At 33.3% G+C, this 27,621-nt stretch overlaps 1 protein-coding gene across 8 annotated transcripts in view; it reads left to right on the top strand.

Annotated features, from left to right (window-relative positions):
- The window catches only part of DENND1B (DENN domain containing 1B), a 260,254-nt gene that overhangs the window by 73,963 nt on the left and 158,670 nt on the right, over nucleotides 1-27,621 (top strand). For all 8 annotated transcript variants that reach the window (XM_012459584.3, XM_064360208.1, XM_064360210.1 and 5 more), the window contains 2 exons: nucleotides 20,551-20,600; nucleotides 22,561-22,680. In XM_012459584.3, the coding sequence (XP_012315007.1) occupies nucleotides 20,551-20,600; nucleotides 22,561-22,680 (170 nt within the window). The remainder of the gene's footprint in view (nucleotides 1-20,550; nucleotides 20,601-22,560; nucleotides 22,681-27,621) is intronic.

Below are 27,621 nucleotides of genomic sequence, written 5' to 3'. Positions count from 1 at the left end.
ATTGTATTTGAAAATCCCTGTACAAATGACTTTATTTTTCTGTTGAAAGATGAACAGATTTTTACTTTAATGAGATCTTAGAGGTGAAGTTTTTATATCTATTTTTATGGCAGTGAAATTTATATTCTAACTATGTAAATGACTCAAGCCAGACCTGGAAGGTCTGATATATGCAGTCACCTATAGAAATTAAATAATAGTAAATGATTCTGATTGAAAGAAATAAAAGGTTTCCCAAAAGGTTACTCTTTATTAGGCTGTAAACATTTGTCAAAAGTAGAATTGGAATTTAGTTATATAAATAGTTCTGAATCTTTGAGAGAAATAGAGTGGAGAAATTATTTTTTCAAGGTTACATAACATAGGCTGATAAATTAGAAGCAATTCTCTCAAAGTCAGGAGAAAAAACATAAATATAACATGACATGAAAATCTCTCTGTCAGTTCAAAGTTTTGCATTTCAAATTTTTCTTTATCTTTAATTTAAAAAGAAGTTAAAGTTAGTTAACTCTGAAGTGAAACAAAAGATGGAAACGAGTAACATTTAAAATGTTACTTGATAGAAAATAAAGTATTGCAAAATTGGCATAAAGTCATCATTAACTCATAAAATATGTTACTTTGAAATGCTTTTGCTTATTATTACTATCTATTGCTTTAAAGATGACTTTCAGGGGAATTTTTCTAATTTTTTTTTTTTTTTTTAAGAATAGGCTGAGTGGGGCTTGTGGGTTATAAAATGAATTGCCACCTCACCTTTCTGTTTGATTTGATTTCTATTTTTTCTTTCCCCTTTCACATTATTAATAGATAAAGTATTTAAAGGAAGTATTGCGAAGTTGCTTATTGATGTTTAAAATTTAAGTCTGAAATACACTTTGGGAGAAGAAGTAGATATGAAGGCATTTCATTATTAAAATTTTTAAGTTTAAAAATATTGCGTATTAGCTGAAAATATTGAACTTGATCAACATATGTTACCAGCTAGCCTTTTCCCCACCCGTTCTTTTGTTATCTTGTTATTGTTACAAGGCTTAATGACAGTTGTAGGCCATAGTTCTGGATGTGGGGGTTATTCTACCCTGGGGAGAAGAGGAGGAAGCAGCAGTGTGGATTATGGAAATATGGACAAATCTAAAAAGAGACCTCTTGTAAAAGAATGGAGCTCAAAGAAAAGCTAGGAGAAACTGATGAAAAGATGGAATATGATGTGAAAATGATCATTTGAAATCTTTCATTCCCAGCTGCCATGTTTTGGAGAAAAGGAATGCATTTGTATATTAAGAGAGAGCTAAAAGAGTCCAGATGAATAGTATTACTTATTAGATATGTTTTCATTTTGATTCAGATAAATTATATGCATTTTAATAGACTTTTGCATATTTAGACCTTTTAAATCTTAAAGATGTAACGTTAGGTATGATTAGAAATATTTTAAGTAGTATACAATATTTGTTTAATGTTTATGTACATTTAAATGAAGCTAATTTCAAAAATTAACTGCATGATTGTTGTATTTATGTATTTTAACTAATTGTCATGGTGAATGTTTTATTTAAAATACGAATTATTTTGATACCTTGTAACAGTTATTTAAACAGTCACATGTTTACTTATGTTTATTTTTCCAGATAAGTGACACTATTGCAGCTTATCTCGGTGAATTAATACTAAATGGTAACATACAGCTATGTCCTTAGCCTGTTTGACCAGACAACAATGCAATCTAGTGGTCATTTTTGTAAAATGCAGACACAGAGTCCATGTGGTTTTAACTAGTTATTGATGTGTTCATAAAGGAAATGTTCTTCCCTGATTCTAAGGTTTGCAAAAAGTTAGGTTAGGAAAAAGCATGAAAATGTAAAGATAAGGCATATGATAAGAGGATCGTATTTTGAGGGAAGATGATGTTTTTAACTTTGGATGTGCCAGGTATTCTAATAGAATGTCTTCTAAGTGGAAGGAAACCTCTGACTGGACTTCAGGAGAGGATGATGATTTTGGTACCAGGCAAGGTTTAGCGAAAGAGAACAATCTCCAAGAACAACTGCTTTTATGGGCTCCAACCTATGTCTTTACATCCATACTGAAAAATATAATTTGATAATCATACCCTATGACCCTTATAAATATTTTGGTTTTTAAGAGGTAGACAATATCAGTAACTTCTCCTTTTGATATAACCAGCTGGGATTGTTTAATATATTTTGCATTGCAAATTGTAATAATCTGAAAAATTTTTACATGATTGTCTGTGGAGTTATTATTTATAGGATATAGGATGTTACGGAGGAAGATTAACATCAGATAACTTCAAGTTGAGCCATAGGGAATGGAAGAAATAACAAAATACTAAATTAAGCACAATAACATGTTCAAATAACTGCTAATTTAATGTGGCTGGAGTGTGGGATATATGGAGCTTGATATTGAGTCTACAAAGGTAGTTATGTCAGATTATAAAGAACTTTGTATACTATGCTAATTTCTTTGGCATTGACTAATAGGAAATAACCATAAGTGGTACGTATGTTGGAGGTTTCCACATCACATCTGTATTTTAAAGAGGTAACTTTAGATTTGAGTGCTTTGAATTGGATAAAAGGAGTCTGTTGGAGACATGGAGACTAGTAGGAAGACTATCGTAATTGTTTAGTAGAGCTGTTGAGAACCTGAACTAGGGAAAGGTCAAAGAGAAAGTGGGAAAGGGAATGGATTTGAGATTTTTTTTCTTTCTTTCTTTTATTGTGGAGGCACAGATACATGACATCTACTTTATAAACAAATTGTTAAGTTTACAGTACAGTATTTTAAACTATAAGCACAGTGTTGGACATGAGACCTCTGGAACTTACTCATGTTATGTAACTGAATTTTGTACCTGTTGAACAGCAACTTGCCATTTCTCCCTACTCACAGACCCTGGCTAGCAACCACCATCCTACTTTCTGCTTCTGTGAGTTTGACTATTTTTGATGTCTCATTTAAGTGGAATCATGCAGTATTTGTCTTTTTGAGACTGGCTTATCTGGCTTATTTCACTTTGCATAATGTTCTACAGATTCATTCATGTGGCAAATGACAGGATTCTTTTTTTCTTTTTTCTAAGGCTGAGTAATTTTCCATTGTGTGTATATAACACAGTTTCACTATCCATTCATCTATTGGTAGACATTTAGGGTATTTCCACATCTTCGCCATTCTGAGTAATGCTGCAGAGAACATGGAAGAGCAAATATCCCTTTAAGATCTTGATTTCAGTTATTTTGGGTAAATAATCGGAAGTGGGATTGCTGGATCATGTGGTAGTTCTATTTTTAATTTTTTGGGAAACTGTTTTCCATAGCTGCTGTACCATTTGATATTCCCACCAACAGTATACAAGGGTGCCAGTTTTTTACATCCTCTCCAGTGCTTATCTTTGTTTATTTGTTTGTCGATAATGGGCATTCTCACAGGTGTGAAATGATATCCCACTGTGATTTGCATTTCCTTCATAATTAGTAATGTTGAGCCTATTTTCATATAACTCTCAGCCATTCGTTTGACTTCTTTGGCGAAATATCTAAGTCCTTCAATCAATTTTTGATCAGGTGGTTTTTTTTTTTTTTTTTTTCTGTTATGTTATTGGAGGTCCTTACATACCTTGGATAGTAATCCCTTATCATATGTATGGTTTGCAAATATTTTCTTAGATGTTATAGGTTGCCTTTCACTCTTTAGATTGTCTTCTTTTCAGTACAGAAGATTTTTAGTTTGATGTAATTCCACTTGTCTGTTTCTGCCTTAGTTGCTTGTGCATGTGTTTATAAACATCCATATCATATATCCGTGATTGGTATTGTAACCAAAATTTTTTTGCCAAGACCAATGTCATAAAAGTTTTTACCTGATTGTGAATGTTTTTCCGTTTCTGTCTAAGAGTTTAACACTTTTCATGTCTTATGTTTAAGTCTATTTTTTTAAATTAAAAAGTATTTTAATGGGTTTCAAAATTCTTTGACAGATTTCTTTGCTCAAGTTATTTTCATTAAGAAGTAATTATTTTAAAAACTGACAACTTAAAAACTCCCACACAAAAAACCCAAAAATGTTCTGTAAAGTGTTCTCCTTTCCTTCCAAAGCTTTTGTAATGCATTGCTATCATTAACTTTTACTGTTAAACTTCAATTGCCTATTCAGACAAATACTTCTGGGACTGTTCTTCAACTTGAATAAAACTAGAGTGCAGGTATTAGGGATAATACTCATTTAGCTTCCTGAACTTTGACTTGCTGACCTTCCCAACTCTAGCAGCCCTCTTGTCCACTGCTTTGAAGACACCCACTGCAACTGTCTCATATCATGAACAGTAAAATGACCCAGAGGAGGATGGTCAGAAGAGCTTTTAACACTCCAGGAACCATATCAACAATGGCAGCATCACTAGATTTCAAGAGTTTACGACCATCTCCCAGCTTCTTACCAGAGTGGCAATCAATCTTTTCCTTCAGCTCAGCAAACTTGCAAGCAACATAAGCTGTGTGATAGTGTAGTACAGGAGGATAACCAGAACCAATCTGGCCTGGATGGTTCAAGATAATTATGTGAGCAATGCCTCTAGCCTCTTCCATTGGTGAGTCATTTTTACTGTCACCAGCAATATTGCCATGATGATTATCTTTGACAGACACATTTTTGACATTGAAGCCCACGTTTTCTTTAAGAAGAGCTTCACTCAAAGCTTTCTGGTGCATTTCAGCAGACTCTACTTCAATTGTAATGTTGACTGATGCAAAAGTAGACCCCATGCTGGGCTTGAGCATACACGTCTTCACTCGGCCCAAAGGGACAGCACCAATAGCACCAATTTGTAGACATTGGGCAGGGGCAGACACAAGAGCTTGTCAATTGAATCAATTTGGTGGTAGGATGCAATCCAAAGCTTTAAGCAGCATGTTTCCCCTAGTATTGCCATCTTTACAGATGACTTTTCATCTCTTGAGCCAAGGTATGTTAGCAGTTGACTCCAGCATATTGTCACCATTCTAATTGGAAATTGGCACAAATGCTACTGTGGCAGGTGTGTTGCCAATTTTCTTAATATAGGTGCTAATTTCCTTAATGATTTTCTCATATCTCTTCTGGCTGTAGGGTGAGTCAGTTGAATCAATTTTGTTAAAATAAACAGTTGGTTGTTTTACAATCAGTGTGGAAGCCGGAAGGGATATGCTCATGAGTCTGCTCATTCTTAGAGATACCAAGTTCAGATTCATCAGCACCAGAAGCAACAGTAAGAAGAGCACAGTCAATTTGAGATGGATATGGTTGTCTCTGTGTCCCCACCCAAATCGCATCTTGAATTGTAGCCCCCATAATTCCCACATGTTGCGGGAGGTTACCTGGAGGGAGATAATTAACTCCCCATACTGTTCTTGTGGTAGTGAGATTTGATGGTTTTATAACAGGTTCCCATCTCACTTTATTCTCTTTCTCTCCTTGCCTGCTGCCATGTAAGGTGTGACTTTGTTCTTCCCTCACCTTCTATCGTGATTATGAGGCCTCCCCAGCCATGTGGGACTCTGAGTCCATTAAACCTCCCTTTCTTCATAAATTACCCAGTCTTGGGTATGTGTTTATCAGCAGTGTGAAAATGGACTGATACAATAAATGTTCCTGTAATAAACATGATTACATATTTCTGTGTCCTGGTGTATCAATGATAGTCACATAGGGGCATCAATGATAGTCACATAGTAGTATTTGGTGGTCTCAAATTTCTATGTGGAGATACCAGTGGTGAAACCATGCTCAGGCTCAGCTTTCAATTTACCCAAGACCCAGGCATGCTTGAAGGACCCCTTTCTCATCTCACTAGTCTTGTCCTCACATTGTTTTACGGTTCTGTGTTGAGTCCCACCACATTTATAGATTGGATGGCCAGTAGTAATGGACTTGAATGAATCTACATGTCTAGTGATGATGATGTTGATACGAGTCATTTTCTCTCCCATTTTGGCTTTCATTTAGGGGTGGTTTTCATAACACCCTTATTCTGGTGGCAAACCCATTGCCAAAAAGCTGCTTAAGCCTTTTGTCCATTTTGAATTGATTTTTGTATGTACTGTAAGATAAGGGTCCAATTTCATTCTTTTACATGTAGACATCCAGTTTTCCCAACAACATTTGTTGAAGAGACTATTCTTGCTCGTTGTGCATTCTTGGTACATTTGTTGAAAATTCGTTGACCATGTTTGCATGGGTTTATTTCTGAGCTCTCTATTCTGTTCCGTTGGTTATATGTCTTTCTGCCAGTACCATACTGTTTTAATTACCGTAGTTTTGTAATATACTTTGAAATGAGGAAATATGTTGCTTCCAGCTTTGTTATTCTTTCTCAAGATTGTTTTGGCTATTTGGGGTCCTTCGTGGTTCCATATTAATTTTAGTTTTTTTTTTTTCTGTAAAAAATACCACTGGGAATTTGATAGGGATTGCATTGAATCTATAGATTACTTTATGTATTATGGCTATTGTAATGATGTTGAAGTTTTCCAGTTCATTAATATGGGATGTCTTTTTATTTATTTGTATCTCTTAAAATTTCTTTCATCAGTGTTTTATAGTTTTTCACTTGCAAATCTTTCATTTCCTTGGTCAATTTTATTCCTAAAAATTTTATTCTTTTTGATCTTATTGTTAATGAGATTGTTTCCTTAATTTGCTTGTCAGATAGATTGATATTAGTGTTATAAACACAACTGATTTTGTATGTTGATTTATATATTCTACAACAAATTTTTCTGAATTTTTTTAGTAGTTCTAATAGATTTTTGATGCACTCTTTAGGGTTTTCTACATAGAAGATTATGTCATCTGTGAACAGAAATAATTTTACTTCTTCTTTTTCAGTTTGGATGCCCATTATTTCTTTTTGTTGCTTAATTGCTCTGGCTGTGACTTCCAGTACTATATTGGATAGGAGTGATAAGAATAGGCATTTTGGCTTTGTTTCTGACCTTAAGAAAGACTTTCAGTTTTTCTCCCTGAAGTATAATGTTAACGGTGAGCTTTTCATATATGGCCTTCATTATTTTGAGGTAGTCTCCCCCTATTTGTAGTTTGTTGAGATTTTTTATTATGAAAAAGTGTTGAATTTTGTCCAATGCCTTTTCTGATTCTACTGAGAGATCTTGAAGAAAGTGAAGGGTAGAGGTTAATGAAATTTCTTACCTAGAAGATTAGATAAATGGTGATGCTATTAGTTATGGGAAAGGAAAAATTTTGAAGAAGATAATTAGATAAGTCTTAGACATAATGTGTTTTATTTCTTCAAACATTCTGGTTAAAATATCAAAGTAACCATCGTTACAAATGAAAAAATATGCAGCCCTGAGGACACATTGGGAACATTGATAATACTTAGAAAAACCTTACCAAATGCTGCTCCATGCACTTAACTCTTGTAAATTTATCAAATTCTCACTGCAACACTTTGAAGTAGATATTAGTTATTATCCTGTTTTGTAGATGAGAAAGCTGAGGCAGAGAGGCCATGTCACTCACCCAAGGTTCCACATCTCATAAGTGGCAGACATTGATTTGAGTCAATGCAGTCTGGCCTCTGTGTTCACCTTCTGAACTATTTATACTATTCTGCATCAGTAATAAAAGATTCCCATTTACTAAGCATTTTTACGTGCTAGACATTGTGTTGAACATTATTTGTATTATAGCAGTTATCTTCAATACAGCTCTTTTGTTTCACAGAATAGGAAATTGAAGCAAAGAGAGGAAAAGTTACATGAATGATTTTATGTAGGTGTTAGGTTGTTCAAATGGATTCTGAACCTAGCATTCCGGCCAGAGAGCCCAAACTTTTAACAGTTGTGTATAGCAATGAGAGTAGATTCCTCAGGGAAAGGTAAGGGCTGAATACAGAGCCCAGAGGGAACACTAATGGTGAAGGCTTATGAAAAGGGAGTTGTAAAGCAGCCAGAAGAAAAATGACAAAGGCAGGCGGAGAGCTACCAAAAAAAAAAAAAAAAAAAGACATCTAGGAAGATAACTTTTCGGTGGGAGATTAATCTAAAACCTTGGTTTTCTTAGATCAAGGAGCAGAATTCTTTCATCTTTGAATCCCAGCTTCATACATAGTAGATTACTTAATAAACACATGTTAAAGTCATTGAGTAAAGTGTGTCACACAGTGTAGAAAAGTTAAATATGATAAAGAATGGAAAAAGGCTATTAAATGTAGAAACTAGAGATTACTAGCGGCAGCAGGCTGAGAAAACTTAACAGCAAAATGTGGTAGAGACTTGTTGAGTGTATTATACTTTCGTGGAAATTTTCAGTGAAATGAAGAACTATTTTACTTCTTCTTTTTAGCTGATCTAAGGCTAAATCTAACTTCACAGGATTTACCTTAATCTGCTTTTATAAATGTCATTCCTCTTTTATTTTGTCCCTTATTTATGATATATTTTAATAAACTATAAGAATAAGTAGAAGGTATGATATAATTTAGTCAGGAGAATTATTAACTTTTAACTGAGAAAGCTTATTAAAGAATTTTATTTATAATTTCTCCCCTATTGAGTAAAATCCTCTCTAAGATACTTAGGAAATTGTGTTTTCTCTTTAAGGTCTCTTGTGCCAAAGCAGACTAGATTGGAGTGATCAAAACTCATTGCTATTTGGTGAGGGCTCTTTGATGGCTTTCTGTTATGTGAAAAGAACTGGTGTTCATATATCAGTTAGTCATAGAAAGTATTCTACATGATAAGAACTAAGGACAAAATTGGTGTCTTCACTTATAATCTCAGCAGGAGGCCAAAGATTACATCAGCAGGAAGTGTGAACTAAATTTTTATTCCAAGAGGTTGGTCTTCTATAATGGATTAGGTAGTATAAGTTTGCAGAATATTAGCTCCCAATATTTCTATTTGGAATTTCAAGAAACACTCAATTAAAAGAAACACCTAGGACTTCAGATTTTAAATTATGGGGCTGGTCTGAGTGCAGTGGTTTTTACAAGTAATTGATCACTATCAGTTAACATTTCTTTGTTCCTTCTCTACTTCCACTACATCATTTGTCTAGCCTTAAAAAATGAATTCATAAATAACATTAAGGGGCATGTGCATTCTTATAGAAGAAAAATCTTGTGCAATTTTAAATTGACCTAAAAATACAGATAAATAGGAGCTCCTGGATTCTTGATTTTTTTTTTTTTTTTTTTTTTTTGAGACAGAGTCTCACTCTGTCACCCAGGCTGGAGTGCAGTGGCATAATCTTGGTTCACTGCAACCTCCACCTCCTGAGTTCAAGTGATTCTCCTGCCTTAGCCTCCCAGCTAGCTGGGATTACAGGCAAGCACCACCATGCCCAGCTAATTTTTGTATTTTTTTTTGCAGAGATGGAGTTTCACCATGTTGGCCAGGCTGGTCTTGAACTCCTGACCTCAGGTGATCCACCCACCTCGGCCTCCCAAAGTGCTGGGATTACAGACATGAGCCATTTTTGATTTTTTAGTACAAGTTGTTGACTAAACAAAACCTGAATAGATTATTATTTTACTTACTAAGTACTTAGTTCCTACTTTATTTTATTTTTATTTTTTATTTTTGGTGCCGTGACTCGGATACGGTTCCTACTTTAAATTGAAGCAGTTACAACAAGTCTAACAAAGTTTACCACATAGAATTGCTAAAAGTATAACAACTGACCCCGGGTTGTCTCCCATCCCAGGTCTGTGTCTTTATCTGACCACCAGGTATACCACGAGGTGTAGACAGCTTTGTCTTATTTACAGATTCTCAATCCTGAGCCAGAAGTGAAATACTCTCTCAACCATATGTTTCTCTATTGTTATTAACCTTGCTCTATATTATTCTAGTATTTTTTGTTTATTCTGATATGACTCGTTCTCAGTATGACAGATGATTTCCTTCAGATTTTAAATAAAATATTTCAAATTTAAACGTGGTGTTTTGCTCATCTGTGAGAAAGAATCCATTTAAGAGCTTATTTGTAAGTCTGTTACTTGAAAGAAGTTAAGTATATGTTTTACTGTAAATCTGATATTCTCAGTAGTAACAAATAAGCATAGATATAAGTAGCATTTTTTTGGCCCCAGGGTATAACTTCAAGGGAATAGAAAAATCTATAGCAGGTAAGACTCACATTTGTTATGACACATTGTCTCATCTTTTCTCCTACCGTTATTTCATACCCATCCCTTTATTTTTTCTTATACCAATTGAACCTTGGTTCTGAGGTATTAATTGCATAATCTTAACTCTTCATATATATGGATAATATACACCATATAAATATCAAGTAGGCATCAGATTTAGGCATCTGCTGATTATATATTGCAATCTCGATGAAAACAATGTAAAATATACATAGGGTTGGGGCATAATGGTTTGAAGCTTCAGGCTTTGTTTTCCAATCCTAACTCTATTATTTGCTAGCTGTTTGACTTTGGATGAACTACTTAGCCTCTCAGTCCCTCCATTTAATTTTTTTCACACATAAAAGAGAATGGAACATGGGTTGCTGTAAGGTTAAATGGGATAATGTATGCTAAGTACTTAGGTCAGAACGTGGCACAGAGTAAGCATTTATTTTATCCTGTCTTTATTAGGAAGATAAAGCAAGCATGCAGACTCTTTTAAATCATATTACTTGAAATGTCTATCAGGGCAAATTGATTCTGATGGTGCTAAAATGGTGTCATTTTACATGAATTTAGATTTTTTTCTTAGCATGAGTAATGTTCCAGGCACTGATTAGGCACCAGGGGAACTCCGAAGTTGAAGACACCCTCTAAAAGTTTGGAGACATATTTGTTCCAACTGATCTTTCCGACTGTAACAACTAGAGCTTTCTGATTCACCACTAACTCCATTGATCTGGTTGCTGACTAATCAATCACATATTGTGATTATTAATCAGAAGTGGTTGAACACATTAAAACCTATGTCTTGATACAAGTGTTTAGGAAAATAAAGACATCTGTTTTCATTGTTGTAAGAGAAAATTGAGTGATTTCCTATTTGAGAATATTATAATAAAGTTGCTTATTGATGGGAGTATAAAAATATGAAGAAGGATATTTATCTTTCATAACGTTGGCGAATACAACAGCAATATCTCTTATTGCTTTTGTATCTTTTAATCAGTGCCAGTCACCGGCCAGGTTCTCCCTATGAGCACCAGAAACTTTGTCCAACTACCTCTTGGATGTCTCCAGTTTTACTCCTCTGTATATCTCAGTTTTGTCCCTGTTTCTGCATTCTTACTGCAGCTATCTTATTTCAGGCCAGCACCATACACTTCACTTACTGTAAAAGCCTTCTATCTGATCCCCCAGCATTTAGTCTTGCCCCTTTTCAGCCTTCGCACACTATAGCCAGAGTGATCTTGCTAAAATAAGTCCAATCATATCCCTTCCTTGCTTTAAACCCTTCAAAGTGTCTTTATTTCTCTTAGGGTAGCCATATGATTTATTGTTCAAACTGACATGTTTATTAATTTATTTTTGAGCTATAATTTATATATGGTGAAATGCAGATTTTAAATATACAATGAGATTAGTTTTGACATATGCATACAACTGTGTAACCCATATTCTTTTCAAGATATAGAGTATTAATCTATCACTCCAGGAAGTTCCCTCCTGCTGCTTCCTGGTTAAACTATTTAATCTCCACTCTGATTCCTCATTCCACTCCTCCTGCTACCCCAGACAACCACTCTCTGATTTCCACTACTGTAAATTATAACTCAGATTCTTTTGAAAGTAAAAGAGAATGCTACTGATAATTATAATGAGAAGATATATGTAAATTGTTGCCAGGAGGAATGGTTTCCTTACCCTTTGTATTAAATCCAAAATTTTTAATTGGCCTAAAGGCCTTACATAATCAGTCCCCTGCTTATTTCTCAAGCCAGATTGTCTTATTACTATCTCAACATTTGTACTTCCTTTTCAACTCCAGACCTTTCTTTGCACATATGCTTTCCTATGATGGGAGGACCACCCCTACATCCCCTCCACCACTCTTTCCCCATGCTATAGCCTGGCCAGCTTCTTATTCACTCTTCATTTCTCTATTTACATATGATTTCTTCATTTGGGACTCTTCACTACTCTCCTAGACCTGCCGCAAATTGGTTTATATGTCTGTCTTCTAGAGTCCCTACTATTTTTCAATTTTTCCCACCAATGCTCTTGTTACGCTATAATGTGATTAGCTGTGATTGCTATTCTAAAGTATTAAATGTTTGCAGAGTGAACATACATAAAAATTAGTTATTTGTATAATTTCACATTGATTTTGTAAATATATGAATTGTACTGATTAGAGTTTATACTTTTTAAGTAGGCTTTGTTAAATAATTCATTTTTAAAAATTATGTAATTATAATTTAGTTCCTCCAAACAAAGCTTCCAAATAACTGAATGAACAATCAGTTATGATTTTTCCAAACTTTTCAAATACACCATGAATTTCATTTCTACTAGGTAGTCTTATAGACTTCTAGGACATTCAAGGCTTAAAGAAATAGTTAATAATATACCACTGATGCCAGAATAGAAGAACTATCTAAAGATATATTTTCAGGCACTTTAAAGTGTAGGGTCCCTGATTTATTCTCTAAAACTAAAGATATTACTGTTTCTTGAAGCAACTAGATAAACCACAAGATTCCTATCTGGTTTATCATAGGATATTCTGTTTAGGGAAAGTAAGCAGTTTAGGGATAATTCTGAACTAGGTTCCAGGCAAGACCAGAATAAACAAGGTTAATTATAGTTTATTGCTCTGAAACATATTGTATCACTGTGTTTCATCTGTTGCACAAAAATCAGTTTTCTAATATATGGCCTGGGCAGTTAATGGAGAATATTTGCATGAATATGATTCCAGAAAGATGATATGAGCATGGACTAGGTGTGAAGACTAAGATAAATAATACGGACCAATGGTCTGGTGTCTTCAAGACTGAGGAGAACTTTAAAATAGAGATTGACAAAGAAAGATTGCTTCAAAAGTAAAATAGAAAACATAATTCTCTAATACAACGCAATGATAGAAAAAGGATGTTTTCTAAGGTTACCTTTAGTGATAACCTTTGTCAAGACAGTTGAAGACAAAGTCTAATTTGAGGTTGTATATGAGACCAAGAAATACTTCCATTCCTCAAATTGACCAGTGCCTTCCATAGAGTTGATGATTAATCTTTATTATTGGATTGATGAATAAGTGCATGAATAAAATAATTTGATCAGTATGTCCCCCTTAAATTGGAAATATCTGTTGTTATGACTCTGAAGATATTTTTAATTTAAAAGAAAGCAACCAATATAGTAGTCCAAAGTAAGCTTATTATATGTAATGGAATCATCAGATATGTGCAGTGAATAACTTTGCAGTTTTTAACAGTGTTTGCTTCTATTGTGTTTGGTTAAATCGAAGTAGTTGCATATGTTCAAATATATATTTGTACATCTGTATCCACATCCACACCCACTTATAAAACACATGAAGAATTTTCAGAAGAGCAGATAAGTTATTCAGTATAATGCTTTTCATCATGTTATATCTCAGTATGTTAAAGTGTTGGCAACAGTCATTAGACACAATGTACTGTACTTGGTAAATACTTGTTAAATATAGATGAATTTAAATTCATATAAAAAGTTATTAGAACAGATAGCTAACTAATAAAAGCTAACAGTTGGGAGGTTAATATGCTTGATATTATCCTTATCATTTTATATGGATTTTTATTTTATTTTCCAATTCCTCAAGTAAATCCTTGTGTAATCTTATGAGATATACACTGATTTTTGCCCGTTTCCTAGATCAGGAAACTGGGGCACATAGCCAGTAGCTTGCAGAACCAGAATTTGAATGAGTTCAGTACATCATGCACTTGGCTACCTTGATATGCTGCCTACTGTGTGTGTGCGCTTGTGTACATGTGTATATGCATCTATTTGCTTTTTTAAATCTAAGATTTTATTTTTAACAAAACACATACTTTGAAATGTACATATTTATTGGGTTGCACACATCTATTTTCTAATGATCTAATCTTAAGTATCCCTAGTTTTAAAAATCAGGAATTATATTTCCTTTACTCTTGTTAGCACATAGCTGTGCTTTGGAGTCATGGTAACTAATCATCAGTCAACTGCTGTAAAACTGGTTTCTTTCTAAAACTTGAAGCATTTTCCTACTTAAGTCTGCATATCTTGATTTAAATGATTGCTTGGTATTCATTTAAAAATACATTAGTATCTAGGAATGCAAGCGAATATTATGGGCAGTGTTCTAGTTTATGATCTGTTCCCTTTGATCTGGAAAATACTGCTAGTTAGTATAGGAGTGAATGAAGCAGAGATATATTAGTCTGAAGGGGGTGAGAGGTTATATGGTTATCAGGGAAAAAGATTGGTAGTCTTCCCAAATATCTTTTTCTTAGATAGAGTTGGGTAATTTCTATTCAAATATCTGCTTAAAAGCTAGTGTTAACCTGGGTATGAAACTTTTTTTAAGAGACAGGGTCCCTGTTACCCAGGCTGGAGTGAAGTGGTTCGATCACCTCCAGGGCTCAAGCAATCCTCCCACCTCAGCCCCCCGAGTAGCTGGGACTACAGGCACATGCTGCCATGCATGACTAATTTTTGTGTTTTTTTAGAAACAGAGTTCACCATGTTGCCAAGGCTGGTCTCGAACTCCTTGGCTCAAGCAATCCACCTGCCTTGGCCTCCCAAAATGCTGGGATTACAGGTGTGAGCCATCATGCCTGGCTGGGGCATAACTTTGAAGATAGATTTTAATGGAATTTTTGGAAAAAAAAAAAAAGCTCTCTGGAAACCCATATTCTTATATATACACTTGGATTTTAAAAAATGCTTCTCTTTTCTTAAACTAATGAGAATAAATGTATTTTCTCTTTTATTTGCCAAACACACCACTTGTCTTGTAAATATATATAATATATATAAATATATACATACACAGAATATATAGATACATATATATTTTTATATGATATATAAGTATATAAATACATGGAATGTGTGTGTATATATGTATGTGTGTATATATATAATCTTGTTGGTTCAAGACCTCCCATGGATACTAAAATTACACTGAAGCTTAAGTTCTTTATATAAAATGGGACTTTTTTTGGCATATAACTATGTACATCCTCCCATATAATTTAGATCATCCCTAGATTTTAAAATAATATCTAATATAATATAAATGCTATACTGATAGTTGTTGTAGTATATTATAGGTTTTTATTTGTATTATTTGGATTTTTTCCAAGTATTTTTAATCCACAGTTGGTTGAATCTGCAGATGCATAATCCTCTAATTTTTTTTGTTTTTTTGGTAATGTCACTCTGCACTGCTTTCAATCTAGTCTTTTTTGTTGACATTAGATCAAACTAAAGCGATTGCATAGGTTTCATCACCTAAGACTTATGCACATAGAACTGAAATTTTTGAAACTTATATTTTATAGCACAGTTCTTTTTATAGCAGAATGTATTTGCTTCATGGCAGTTATTTTAATATTCTAATAGTAGAAATTTATTTTAAATTCTTGATAGTGACAAATAGCTTGATCAGATTCAACAACCTAGGTAGTTTTAGTGTTGGAATTCACAGACTTAGAGTGTTTTCCCTAATTTAAGGAGGAGGGATAAAAGAGAGATTTATTTCTAACTAAAACACTATATAAAAGTAAAATCCAAGAGAAAAATTCCACACCGGGCATAGTTGTCCTGACAGTTCCTTTTTCGCTCTAAGTTTAAAAATATATTCTCCAGGGGACATGGATGAAGCTGGAAACCATCATCCTCAGCAAACTAACACAGGAACAGAAAACCAAATACTGCATGTTCTCACTCATAAGTGGGAGTAGAACACGTCTTAAAAAATAAAAGATAGAGAGGCTATGTCTGTAATTTGATAAATTAATATAGTTATCTCTATAAAATGCACCTTGACTTAATCACCCTGTTAATGTAGATTTGTTTCCCTTGAAAATTTAAATGTCTCACAGTATCCTTGAGAGTTTGCTGTGATGTCCTGGAACATCTAAATGCTGTTTGGGAATCTCAGTTCTGTGCCATGCAATGAAACCTTCTTTAAATAGCTCAGTTTATTTATTTATTTTTTGTTAAGTTTATTACTCTCTTGTGTAAAGCACAAACAAATTAAATATGTAGTATTAGGTAATTCTCACTTATTTGGGAGATAATATTCAGAATTAAGTAATCATCTTTTTAGAAATTCATGGCCTTTGTGAAAAGTTAGATTAAAATGGACAAGTAGCCCGTTTAATTGTACAAAATGATTCTGAAAGTGTTATTCACGTGAATAAAATTATAGAGATTTAAAAATCATCCTCATATGACATTGTGTAATATTTTTATTGAGAACTTTACTATAAATGTAATTATTTGGTATCATTATAAGGTATCATATCAAATAAAATATGATACTTCACTTATTTTTCTCTGTAATTACATGGGTCATGGTTATTGGAAGATGAATGGGTTGAATTCAGACTTTAACTAGTCTAAGGCTAAACTGAACACAGATAACCATTTCCCTTGCCAGGGATTAGTTTAGGAGTGGCTTATGACCCTATGGCTAATTAAATGTAATGGGAAAGTCAGGGATCAGACTTCTGGGAAAGGTTTCCTCACTGATAAAAAGACTAACAGAAAGAGAGGCTTCTTTCACTGAACACTGCTGTATCTTCATGGGATGTGCTGAACTCTGGAAGCTCATTTTGTGATCATGAGTAGAGATAGCTGAGGAAAAAGCCGGCAAATTTAGCCCAGCAGGGCAAGAGAGAAGACTCTTGAGTCCATGAGGTAGATGTTGAATTAAACAGATCCTGAACAAGTCAACCATGTCACTTCTTGCTATGAGAGTATAACTTTTCCTTATATACATTAAGTACCCTTAACTGATGTAGATACTCATTAATTATAGGTGCTATTCAAACTGAAGTTAAGATTCAGGATCTTTGTGGGTTTACAATGTAGGCAATCAAATTTGTGTTTTGAAAAATACTCCCAAGTGATTCTGACACCTTCTCATCTTCTTTCTAATCCTTTCCACCCTCCATTGAGAACCTCTGGAGCAAGATAGTTATGAAATTGAATGAAAGGACTTGGTAAGTGATTAATTATATGTGGGGGTCAGGGAAAAGGAGGGGTCTAGGTAACTACCATGTTTCTGATTTGGGTAACTAGGTAGGTGGTGCTGCCAGTTTAGGTGTTAAGGACCATAACTAAAAGAACAACTTCAGTTTTGTACATTCTTCATTAGAGGTGTCTGGGAACATTTGGAAAGTGATACCAGAAAGTAGTTAGAGTCATAATCCTGGAGAAATAACTAAACTACAAAACTAAGAGATTTCCTACTTGTAGTTGAAACTATGGGTGTAGATAGGATTGCCTGCAGATATATCTTGTTGAGTAGGGAAGAAAAGAAACTATGGAATTTCAGAGAACACCAGAATTTCAGTGTAGAGTGTAGGACAAAATGGTTGAGAAGGAGGAAAAACAATTACTGATATCAACAATAACACATCTCATTTTATCTTACATTTTTCTCAGGTATTCAAAGACCTTTGTTCTAAGAAGAAATTCTAAGAACTTTGATCAAGATGTAAACTTTAGTGATTTTTTTAGAAAAGTAAATTCTTTCTTAAATGCTTGTTTTCCTTTTCAGTTGATCAATTTATGGTGCTAAATGGTAATCTGATGGGATAAATAATTAATATACCACTATAACACTAGCAATTGGCTCTCTTTTTCTCTTACAAGATCAATTTCATTGTAATGCTTATTACTAGAGATACACTGGCATGGAACCAAAAAACCCCCAACATATGAATTTTCATCAGTCCTTGTTTCCAGTCATTAATATGGTAGTAGATGTGCTGTTTTAGGATATACACAGAAATATGTATTATTAATTACCTCTTTCATTTTGCTGTCCAGTTTGTGTATTCTATTCCATCCATTCTTTTTGTTTGTTATTCCTATTTTTATCATTTTGCATGTGTTAGCCAATATAATCTTTTGGCATAAAAATAAAATATTTTGGAGAATTAGGAGGATTCTGAAATCCAAATAATTTTTCTTCGCTAAGGAATATTCTTTAAAAGCAAAAGTCTGTAGAAAAAGGAGAAATTGATAACTTCTGGAGAGTATTGACTTAAACCTTTCACATAATCTGTGAATGCTAACCTAGAATTTTGTGTGTGCATTTGTATATGTGTCATATTAAAAATACTGCGTAGTGAAAATACCAGTCTTTATAAACACTTTTATAATAAATGTAGAAGTAGAATTTTCAATTAATACTATTGCTAAGAGGATCCGTAAAAGCTATTTGCATGCATTTTATGCCTCCCTTCAAGCCTCTCTCTTTTCTTTTTACACTTCAGTTTCAATAGCACCTGTAATTAAGGAAGAAAACCAAGCCCTGGGAGCTAGGTAGGACTTCCAGCTATTGATCTGTGTAAACCCAGTTTATACTGTCAGGGGAGAAACAGTCAACTGCTGAGCTGCTTTGTCACTGACATAAGCTGAGAGAGGATTTTTTTTTGTCTATACTGTTTATACACTAGTCTATAGACCTGCTGGCTGGTTGAATTTTAAAGAGTGCGGAGGTTTAAAGACTTGTCCCCTGAGGGATGCTTCTGCCAGTTGGGAAGCGAGCTGAGGCTGTTTTGCAGAAGTGTGTGCATGTGTGTTGCTTGTGGAAGAAGGGAGGGGGAAGGCGTGAAAGATTGGGCAACTAACTGGGAAGCATTCTTCATAATTTGAGTCTTAAAATTAATGTGAAATATATTACTGATTTGTGTATTTAGAGGCAGACATTGCATTTTGAATATATATTCTTTATTGTTACAGAAATTATGTGGACAATTTTATAGGAGGAGTTCTGAATGGTGTTCACATGTATAGTAAAAATGGTGAATGGTTTCACTTTATGAAGCACAATATAAGGATTAAGCAATGGTCAAATGAAAATGAACTGATCTCATTTGCAATGAACTGTTTCTCAGTTTACGGAATTTAACTTATTGCAAGTTTAGTGACACTTTTAACTGCATTTAACAAAATATTGTCAGTGGTGAAACAGTTGGTTTTCTCTTACTGTGGAGTCTGTGCTCATACTTTTAAAGGTACATGATTATAAGCAATCCAGGGTATCCTACCCTAGGAGAAGATTTTTGTTGTTTGTTTGTTTTGTTTTTTTGTTTTTAACAAGATTCTTTTCTTTCTGCTTGTGTGCGTTAAGGCACTTGAAGCTTTCTTAGGTATTGGTATTGAAATTTTATAATGTTTTATTTTTAGTTGACACTTTATTGTAGTCTACCTTTTTAAAAGAATGCAAGAAATTCTACTTTAAAACACTCAATACTATATTTATGTATGGGGATTAAATATTCAGATATTGATAATTTCTGTAGACCTTTGTTTTAGTGGCAAAGATGTGGTAGGGAAAATATTGTTCAGTGAGGATGGCTGCTGTATTAGGATGTTTGCTCTTTTTTCTTTTCAATAGGAAATATCCTTATAAAACTCTTTGTCTTGTAAAATTACCTGACTTTGAAGTTGTATAATATTGTCTTCAAGTTTAAAATTTAACTTTTGAATCAGACTTAATTTTAAGTTATTTTTCAAATGTATCAAAATAGATTTCTAACTGATAATTATTTGTATGTTGTAGTTGTTAATGTGTATGGTTTCTAAAAGATATTTAAATTATTTTTAATGACTAAAATAAAGGTTTCAAAATCATTCAGATTATTTTCTGTGTTTTATTAAAGCATTGATTTTCATATTAGGCAATTCTTAAAGTGCACAGAGTAGAAGCTGTATTTTTGAAGGCTTGTTTTTAGATACATATTTCTCTAAGAGTGTTAAGATAAAACTTAATACCAGGAATTGAATCATGTAAATATGCTTCTTTGGCTATAGAAAGTCTTTCTCTTTTTTTTTTTAAACTGTTTGACTACGGTACATGTAGAGTTGTTATACTTCTCGGTAATTCATTCTGCTGCCAACTTCATTCCCTTTTCTCTGCCTGCATTTTAATTGAAACAACATTTATATTTTTGAGCCAGGATCTGTCAGAAGTCCCTATGGCTAGACTGTGGTACAAGTAGCAGCAGACGTAGCCTACCCATATGGTGCGGTGCTTCTTGTAAAATCCATATGGCCTTGTTGAAGGGAATCCCAGCGGGGATGTGAAGGGTGTTAATACCCTTCAGGCCAGGCCTTTCCCCCCTGGGGTTTCGGTGGCATTGTCAGTGCAATCTGCCAAAGCACAAACTTAATTCCTTTTTAATAATCAATTATTTTAGTCTAGGAACCTGTGCTATTTTTCTTAAGGACAAAGAAAGTAACTTTTTTTTCCCTAGAAAATAACTCAAAAAAGTTTTAACTTCATCTTAAAAAATATTCTAAAACTTATTTTTTTTAAAAATTTCCATTTGTAGGAAATACTACAGAGTGTGCCGAAGTTCTGTTTTCCCTTTGACGTTGAAAGGTACAGTATAAGTATCATTTAAAATAAATTTAGCTAATTTTAGTACATACTTTAAAATGATTAAATGTGCTTTTTTTATAAAATAAAATGTACCTTCTCCTTACTGCTTCTCACAAAAAACCTAGAGATTGAAAAGAAATTGAAAATTAATTAATATGTGGAAGAGGAAGCCTTTTAAAATCACATCTTTTATTTTCTCTACTATGACCAGTTAAGACAAGTCTGAAAACACTATTGCCAATAGGTTCTATTTTTTGCCTTTGTTCTCTGTTCTTCAGGTAGAAATTGTGAGCACTAGTAGAAAAAAAAATTAATATGACCTTGATCAGAGCCTTGGAATTATGTCTTAATGTATGTTTCCTGGTTTCTATCTTACTTCATCCTAATTGAAAAGACCATCTGTGTCATGTAAAACTCATGGCTACTTGTTTCTCAAGAATAGCTTCATAGAATTCATAGAATTATGGAAGGCTATGGGGAAACTCTTCTAGTTTTGAAAATCTTATTTTTATATTTCACTGAACAAATATTTAATGATGACATTGCATACAGTTGAAATTTCATGGAATATATAGCCCTTTGAGCATAATAGCAGATCATTTATTATTTTTCATGTGATTTTTTAGACTCTATTATCGGTTTTTTTAAGAGGGTGATATGAAGGCTTTTAGAAAGAATATTTTAGGAAAATACCTTGCTAAAGTAAATATTAGTGAGACTTTCTGATTTTACTGTATTAAAGATAAAGCCTTCTGAATGATGGACTAATCAGTACTAATAAGTATTCAGTAGGCTTTATCTTTAAAGCCCTCGCCCCACCATAAAAGTTACAAATTTCACGTTAATAGTAAGGCTAATATAAAGGAAGATTTAGGATCCAGCTACAAAAAGGATATTATGAACCTTGGGCACTAGAGGTCACATTTGTCACTAGAGGATTTTGTTTTGTTTTCTAGGTTTATTAAAGTGTAAGAAAACCTGTCTACTTAAAAGTGTATTTGTTAAATGTTCAGCATTTGCAATGCAACATTTCCTTACAAAACTGTTTGTAGCATTGATACTGGATACTGGCAGTAATTTATTTCCTTCTGCACAATTCCTATGACTGTTTCAAAACCAAAGTTTAGGCTTCATGGATATTTTATTTTGGGACAAGGAAGCAAAAGTTCAGTTATGGTTATCTAATGGCAAGATTGCAGCCAGTACCAGGAAATATATTCATATATTTTAAATAGAAATAAAGATTCAATCTAATGTTTTATATTGCCCCTTATACCAAAGTGTGACACATATTATGGTAGTATGACACTTAAGTTGACTAAAATTCTTTATAGCTTAGCCAGTAAGTTTTTTTTTCCTTTGGTAGAAATTATATTCTTATTTTGTACTTGGAAATTTGTTCCTCTGTATTATATTGATACCTCTACAAGAGAATTCTAGAAAAAAATACCAAGAGTATTTTTGTAGGGTACTTTATTGGGTGAGAATGTCAACGGGAGAAGCAATTAAACATAGTTGGTGGTGGTTGCCATTAGATTCTAAAGCAACATGATTTGCTATCTAAGCAATTTTAGGATAATTAGGAAAAAGGCTAGAGTTGAAGAAAAAGACTTAGTCATCATGTCTAGCTTCTTACTTCTACAGTTTCAGTAATAATATTTTGATAATTTATGAAATGTGAGCACTTTTAGTCATGAAAATTTATGGCAGACTGCCTTATGATTTCCTAGTGAGATTAATATGCGCTGAACTCTTCGGTCTATGAGATATTGCAACTTATTTTGGTGTTTACCTTACATATTTCACACTTGTTTTAGTTTTAGAACAGTGTTCTAGCTTCAAGAACCAGCTGATTAGAAAGATGAAACCAATGTCACTTATGAATATACTCTTGCTATTGTTTTTCTTGAAGAAAATTGTCACACAAGACATATTGTTTCATAACGTTACTATATTTTAGGGTGTCTCAGAATCAAGTTGGACAGCACTTTACCTTTGTACTGACAGACATTGAAAGTAAGCAGAGATTTGGATTCTGCAGACTCACATCAGGAGGCACAGTTTGTTTATGCATTCTTAGGTGAGTATTTGTAGTAAAAAAAATGGAGGCAAAATAGGTAACTGTATCTCTCTTTTGTGCTTTGTTATGCTTGGGATGAAAAAAAACCTTTTCTTTAAATCCAGGTAAGTTGAAAATAATTTTCCTGACTTTTTTTTATACAGAATCAGTTAAGTTTGAAGATTTACCATTAACATAGTGGAACTTTTCTTTAAAGAATCGATGTTTTTAAGATTAGTTTTTATAGAATTATTTTTGGAAACTAAATATAAAGAGATGGATTCAAATAAGATATTAGTTTCACCTATTAAGTGGAATGCAAAAAAAAATAAATCAGCTAAATTAATGTATGCCTTTTTCTGTCATTTTTAAGTGAACTGCCGCTTTAAGACAGAGGTTGCAAATTGATGATGCTGGTAGAAGTGTTTAGAGGTTTTCGTTTGGCTACTGGGTGTTTTAAACTTTTTAAAGGACGTTAACCTTATGAATTTTTAGGAAGTTTTGTATATAGTCCATATTTCAGATTCCTTTTGAAAAGTGAGGATATCTGCTGATTCTGATCCTGCTCTCTGCCATGGCAACAATAAGCTGGAAGTAAATAGCAGATTTTTAGTTGTGTCATGAGCTTGCTAGTTTCCACAGGTCCTACCTGTCCCGCTTAATTGCCTACATTGTCTGCCTTGATTCGGTAGGTAGTTGAGAGTATGTCTCTTGCTTGTGGATTTGGGATCTGTGTTGCTGGCTGTTAGGAAGAAAGGGTTCTAAAGGTTAGCATCCTTGTAATATATCCTGATGAATCAGAAATCCAAATGTAGTCTATAAAAATAGGAATCTATGCTATTATTATAATATGGATATTGGTCAAGCTAGATTTCTTAAAAATGCTTATAGGAAAAGAAAAAACAATTTATGAATTATCATATTACAAAGAAAACTTTGGTATAAAGTCAGTCTTCCTGTTCATTTGCTATTAATATTTAGCTGCATTTATATCACTCATTGATAAGTTGTTAATTTACTTAGAACATTCCTTAGAGCTGGAGAGTTTTTTCAGTCTTTATTAAAAATTAAGTGCTTAACTACTTTATAAGTAATAGAATTGTAACTGTGCCCCCATTCTCTCTTTAGCACAACTTTTTCATCTGTGTAGCAATTGTACTTAAAACTTAGCACTTTATCCAAAAGAATGTCATGCTTGAAACTGTAGGTTAATTTTTCGAACTTGGAGCAGGTTGGCTGGGCAGTGGGAGTGAAGGTGACAGCGGGCAGTGGTGGGGAGAGTTCCTTTTACCGTTATTTCATCTGAAAGTTCAAAAGCTACAGTTTAAAGGGGAGCATAACTTTATGCACTGAGCCCAAGATGGATTTGCCTGAATGGAAAGACCAAAGCTGTATATGCTTTCTTATTTTTCTCAATGAAGTTTTGAAACTTTTGATTAAAAAAATTCAGATTTACAGAAAAGTTTTAATGGTACAGTGTTCTTTTATATAAACATTACCTAGATTCATCAGTTGTTAGCATGCACTTCTGTTTCTCCCCTTCTCCCCCACTCTCCCTTTCTCTCTCAATACACACACACATACACACCCACACCCCCCACACAACCCCTCTACACACACCCACACACCCCCAAATACACACCCCCCCACACACACCACACACACACACACACACACACACACACACACACAGACACCATTATTGATTTTGTGCACCCATTTGAGAGTACATTATAAACATCATTTTCAGGTAAGATTTGAGTCTGATTTTGTAGCTTACCTCACTGCCTCCAAACTGACCTCCTGATATTTATAACTTAAAAGTCTGAGCCTTTTGTTTTGAACTCTTAAAATACTTTGAATACATTGAACTTATTAATCATTCACAAATAATTATTGAATGTTTAGAATAGTTTCTATAAATTTCTGTTTAAATTAAGAATTTAAAATTCTAGGAATTTCTGTTTAAATTAAGGGAAGCCATCATTACTTGAAAATATTTATACAAAATATGAAATATAACTGAAATGACTGAAAGATTAATATAATGTTCATATTGGCAATTCAATTATTATTAATTTATAGGAAACAAAATTTAAAGCAAATACAATAATCAAATTATTTTTATCTGTGATTCTAAACTTGTATCTGTAGAAGAATACCTGAATGTTTTGGTATCCTCTTTGAAGTAGGAATAGTTTTTACCTGCAGAAAATATGATTATATTATATAAACATAATGAAAACCAAAAGTAAAAAATCATGTATACCAATAAGGAGACCATTTTACAATAAACATTATTGAATATTTTATCTTTTATTTAAAATAATTTTTTCTTTTATATTTATTTTGTCATTTGACAGTGATTTTGGTAGATAAGAAATAGGAGGTGTCAAAGCTTTATGAAAAAATCATAGAGGAAAATCTTAAATTTAGAAAAATCATAGAGGAAAATATTAAATCTTAAATTTAGAAAATGTCTTATTTTCCTAGTAAATTAGAAAAATATTGCCATTTTAAGATTTTAATGGCATATCTCAATATTTTCCCTGAAAGATAGTATGTAAAGGGATTCTTTGAGAAGAGCTGATTAAGAGAATAACCAGTAAATTAGATAGCTATTTAATTTTGATAGTTAATGGAGGAATCAGTTACCATGGAATTCAGCATCTTATTCTAAAAATTGGAAAATTATAGTTAGGTAAATGTCTATTTGTAAGCTATAATCAGTGTGTCTCCTAGAAAGGAATTTTGACAGATTTCTAGAAGTGCAATAGTAACTGGAATTATGGTGTTTTTGGTCCCAGTTTATCCACCTGGTTTAATGGTCCTTCACCACTTTTAACTTTCTAATTGTTGAAAGGATGGATAAAACTCTAAATGTCAACTAGAAGAAAAAAATTACTGTGGCAGCGAGAGCCTACATGGAATCCCTAAAATATTTGTTTATTTGAGCACATAATGATGAAAATGCTTGTATGGTGACAAGTATAATAAGAAAATTTAGAATGCAAATAATAAACTAGTGGAAATATATTTACAACCACTATAAGAAAGGGCTAATAGCCAAAACACATAATAAGCCCTACAAGTTAATAAGAAAAATAACCTGATAGAAAAATAAGTAAAGTATCTGATAACTTACTTACAGAGGAAATAAAAATAACATATGTAGCTATGAATGATGCTCAGCCTTACTGAGGGTAAAGAAATGAGCCCATTAAGATTGGCAGAATTGAAAAAAATTTTAAATAAGCATGAGAGAAAACACACTTCATGTGCTGTTTGAAGTATTATAAAATGGTATAAGCTTTTGAAGGAAAATTTAATAATATCTATTAGAATAATAAAATCTCATATTTATTCACTCAGTAATTTCAGTTCTAGGAATTTAAATCCCAGGATTATTTCTAACAGTGAGCGGAAAAGTGTGAACAAAAGTATTTATTACAGCATGGTGTATAGGATGAAAAAATGCTAATTAGCTAGATTTAGTCATTCCACAATGTATATATAATTGAAAACATAATATTTTCAAGTATACGCAATAAATACATAAAATTTTATCTGTCAATTTAAAGAAATAATAAAAAATAAATTTAGGCCGGGCGCGGTGGCTCACTCCTGCAATCCCAGCACTTTGGGAGGCCGAGGTGGGTGGGTCATGACGTCAAGAGATGGAGACCATCCTGGCCAACATGGTGAAATCCTGTCTCTACTAAAAATACAAAAATTAGCTGAGCATGGTGGCTCATGCCTTTAATCCCAGCTACTCAGGAGGCTGAGGTAGGAGAATCACTTGAACCCAGGAGGCAGAGGTTACAGTGAGCCAAGGTTGCACCACTGCACACCAGCCTGGCAACAGAGCGAAACTCCATCTCAAAAAAAATAATAATAAAATAAAAGTAATGACAACATGAATGCTTCTCAGTAGGAATTGATTAGGTATATTATGGTACATTTTCTAACCTCCTCTCTGTCCCACAACCCCTTTCTTTCTCTTCCACCAGAATGTTATCTCCATGAGGGCAGGGATTTTTGTCTTTTGTTTACTTACATATTCCCAGTTTCTACAATAGTGCCTAGCACATAATTCTTAATAGATTTAATAGATAATTATTGAATAAGTAAATGGATGATTAATACAACAATTTTTTTGCTATTAGAAAAATTTACACACATATGTACCTTGACTTAGAGAAATGTTTATAATCTATTGTAACATGATGAAAAATTTTAAAGTAATGTTTATAGTATGTTCTTATGTTTATAGAGAATGTTATACGTGTGTAAATGTATATGTATTTTTAAGAAATAGCTAACACATAAATATTTAGACATTAATATATGACTGTATGTACTTATAAAAAAGTGTAAAAGGATATACCCGCTATTTTTTTTACTTTTTATGCTTCAGCATTTATCTACTTCTTACATAAGCAAAAATCATTTCAATTTTTTCCTGCTCTAAAACTTTGAGATGTTATTATATAGATAATAAACTATAAATATGGAACTATAGGTACTATATTAAAAATTAGTAGAATTTTTTTTTTTTTTTGAGAAGGAGTTTTACTTTTTGTTGCTGAGGCTGCAGTGCAATGGTATGATCTTGGCTCATCACAACCTCCACCTCCTGGGTTCAAGCGATTCTCCTGCCTCAGCTGAGCTGGAATTACAGGCATGCCCCACCACGCCCGACTAATTTCGTATTTTTAGTAGAGATGGGGTTTCTCCATGTTGGTCAGGCTGGTCTCGAACTCCCCACCTCAGGTTATCCACCCATCTCAGCCTCCCAAAGTACTGGGATTACAGGGGAGACCACCGCACCCAACCAGCTAGATCACTTTTTGCCAGGTAAAATATGTGTGTGTTTGCAGGATGGGAAATTATCTTATTAGTATGATTTAGTATAGGTACCCTATACCAGTCAGGTGATCATGGTGATGTAGCAAAATTAAG

The sequence above is a fragment of the Aotus nancymaae genome, unplaced genomic scaffold, assembly GCF_030222135.1.
Source record: "Aotus nancymaae isolate 86718 unplaced genomic scaffold, 86718_ANA_hifiasm-v0.15.2.pri h1tg000039l, whole genome shotgun sequence".
In the NCBI taxonomy this organism is placed as follows: Eukaryota; Metazoa; Chordata; class Mammalia; order Primates; family Aotidae; genus Aotus; species Aotus nancymaae.
This window is presented reverse-complemented; position numbering and strand designations above follow the sequence as displayed.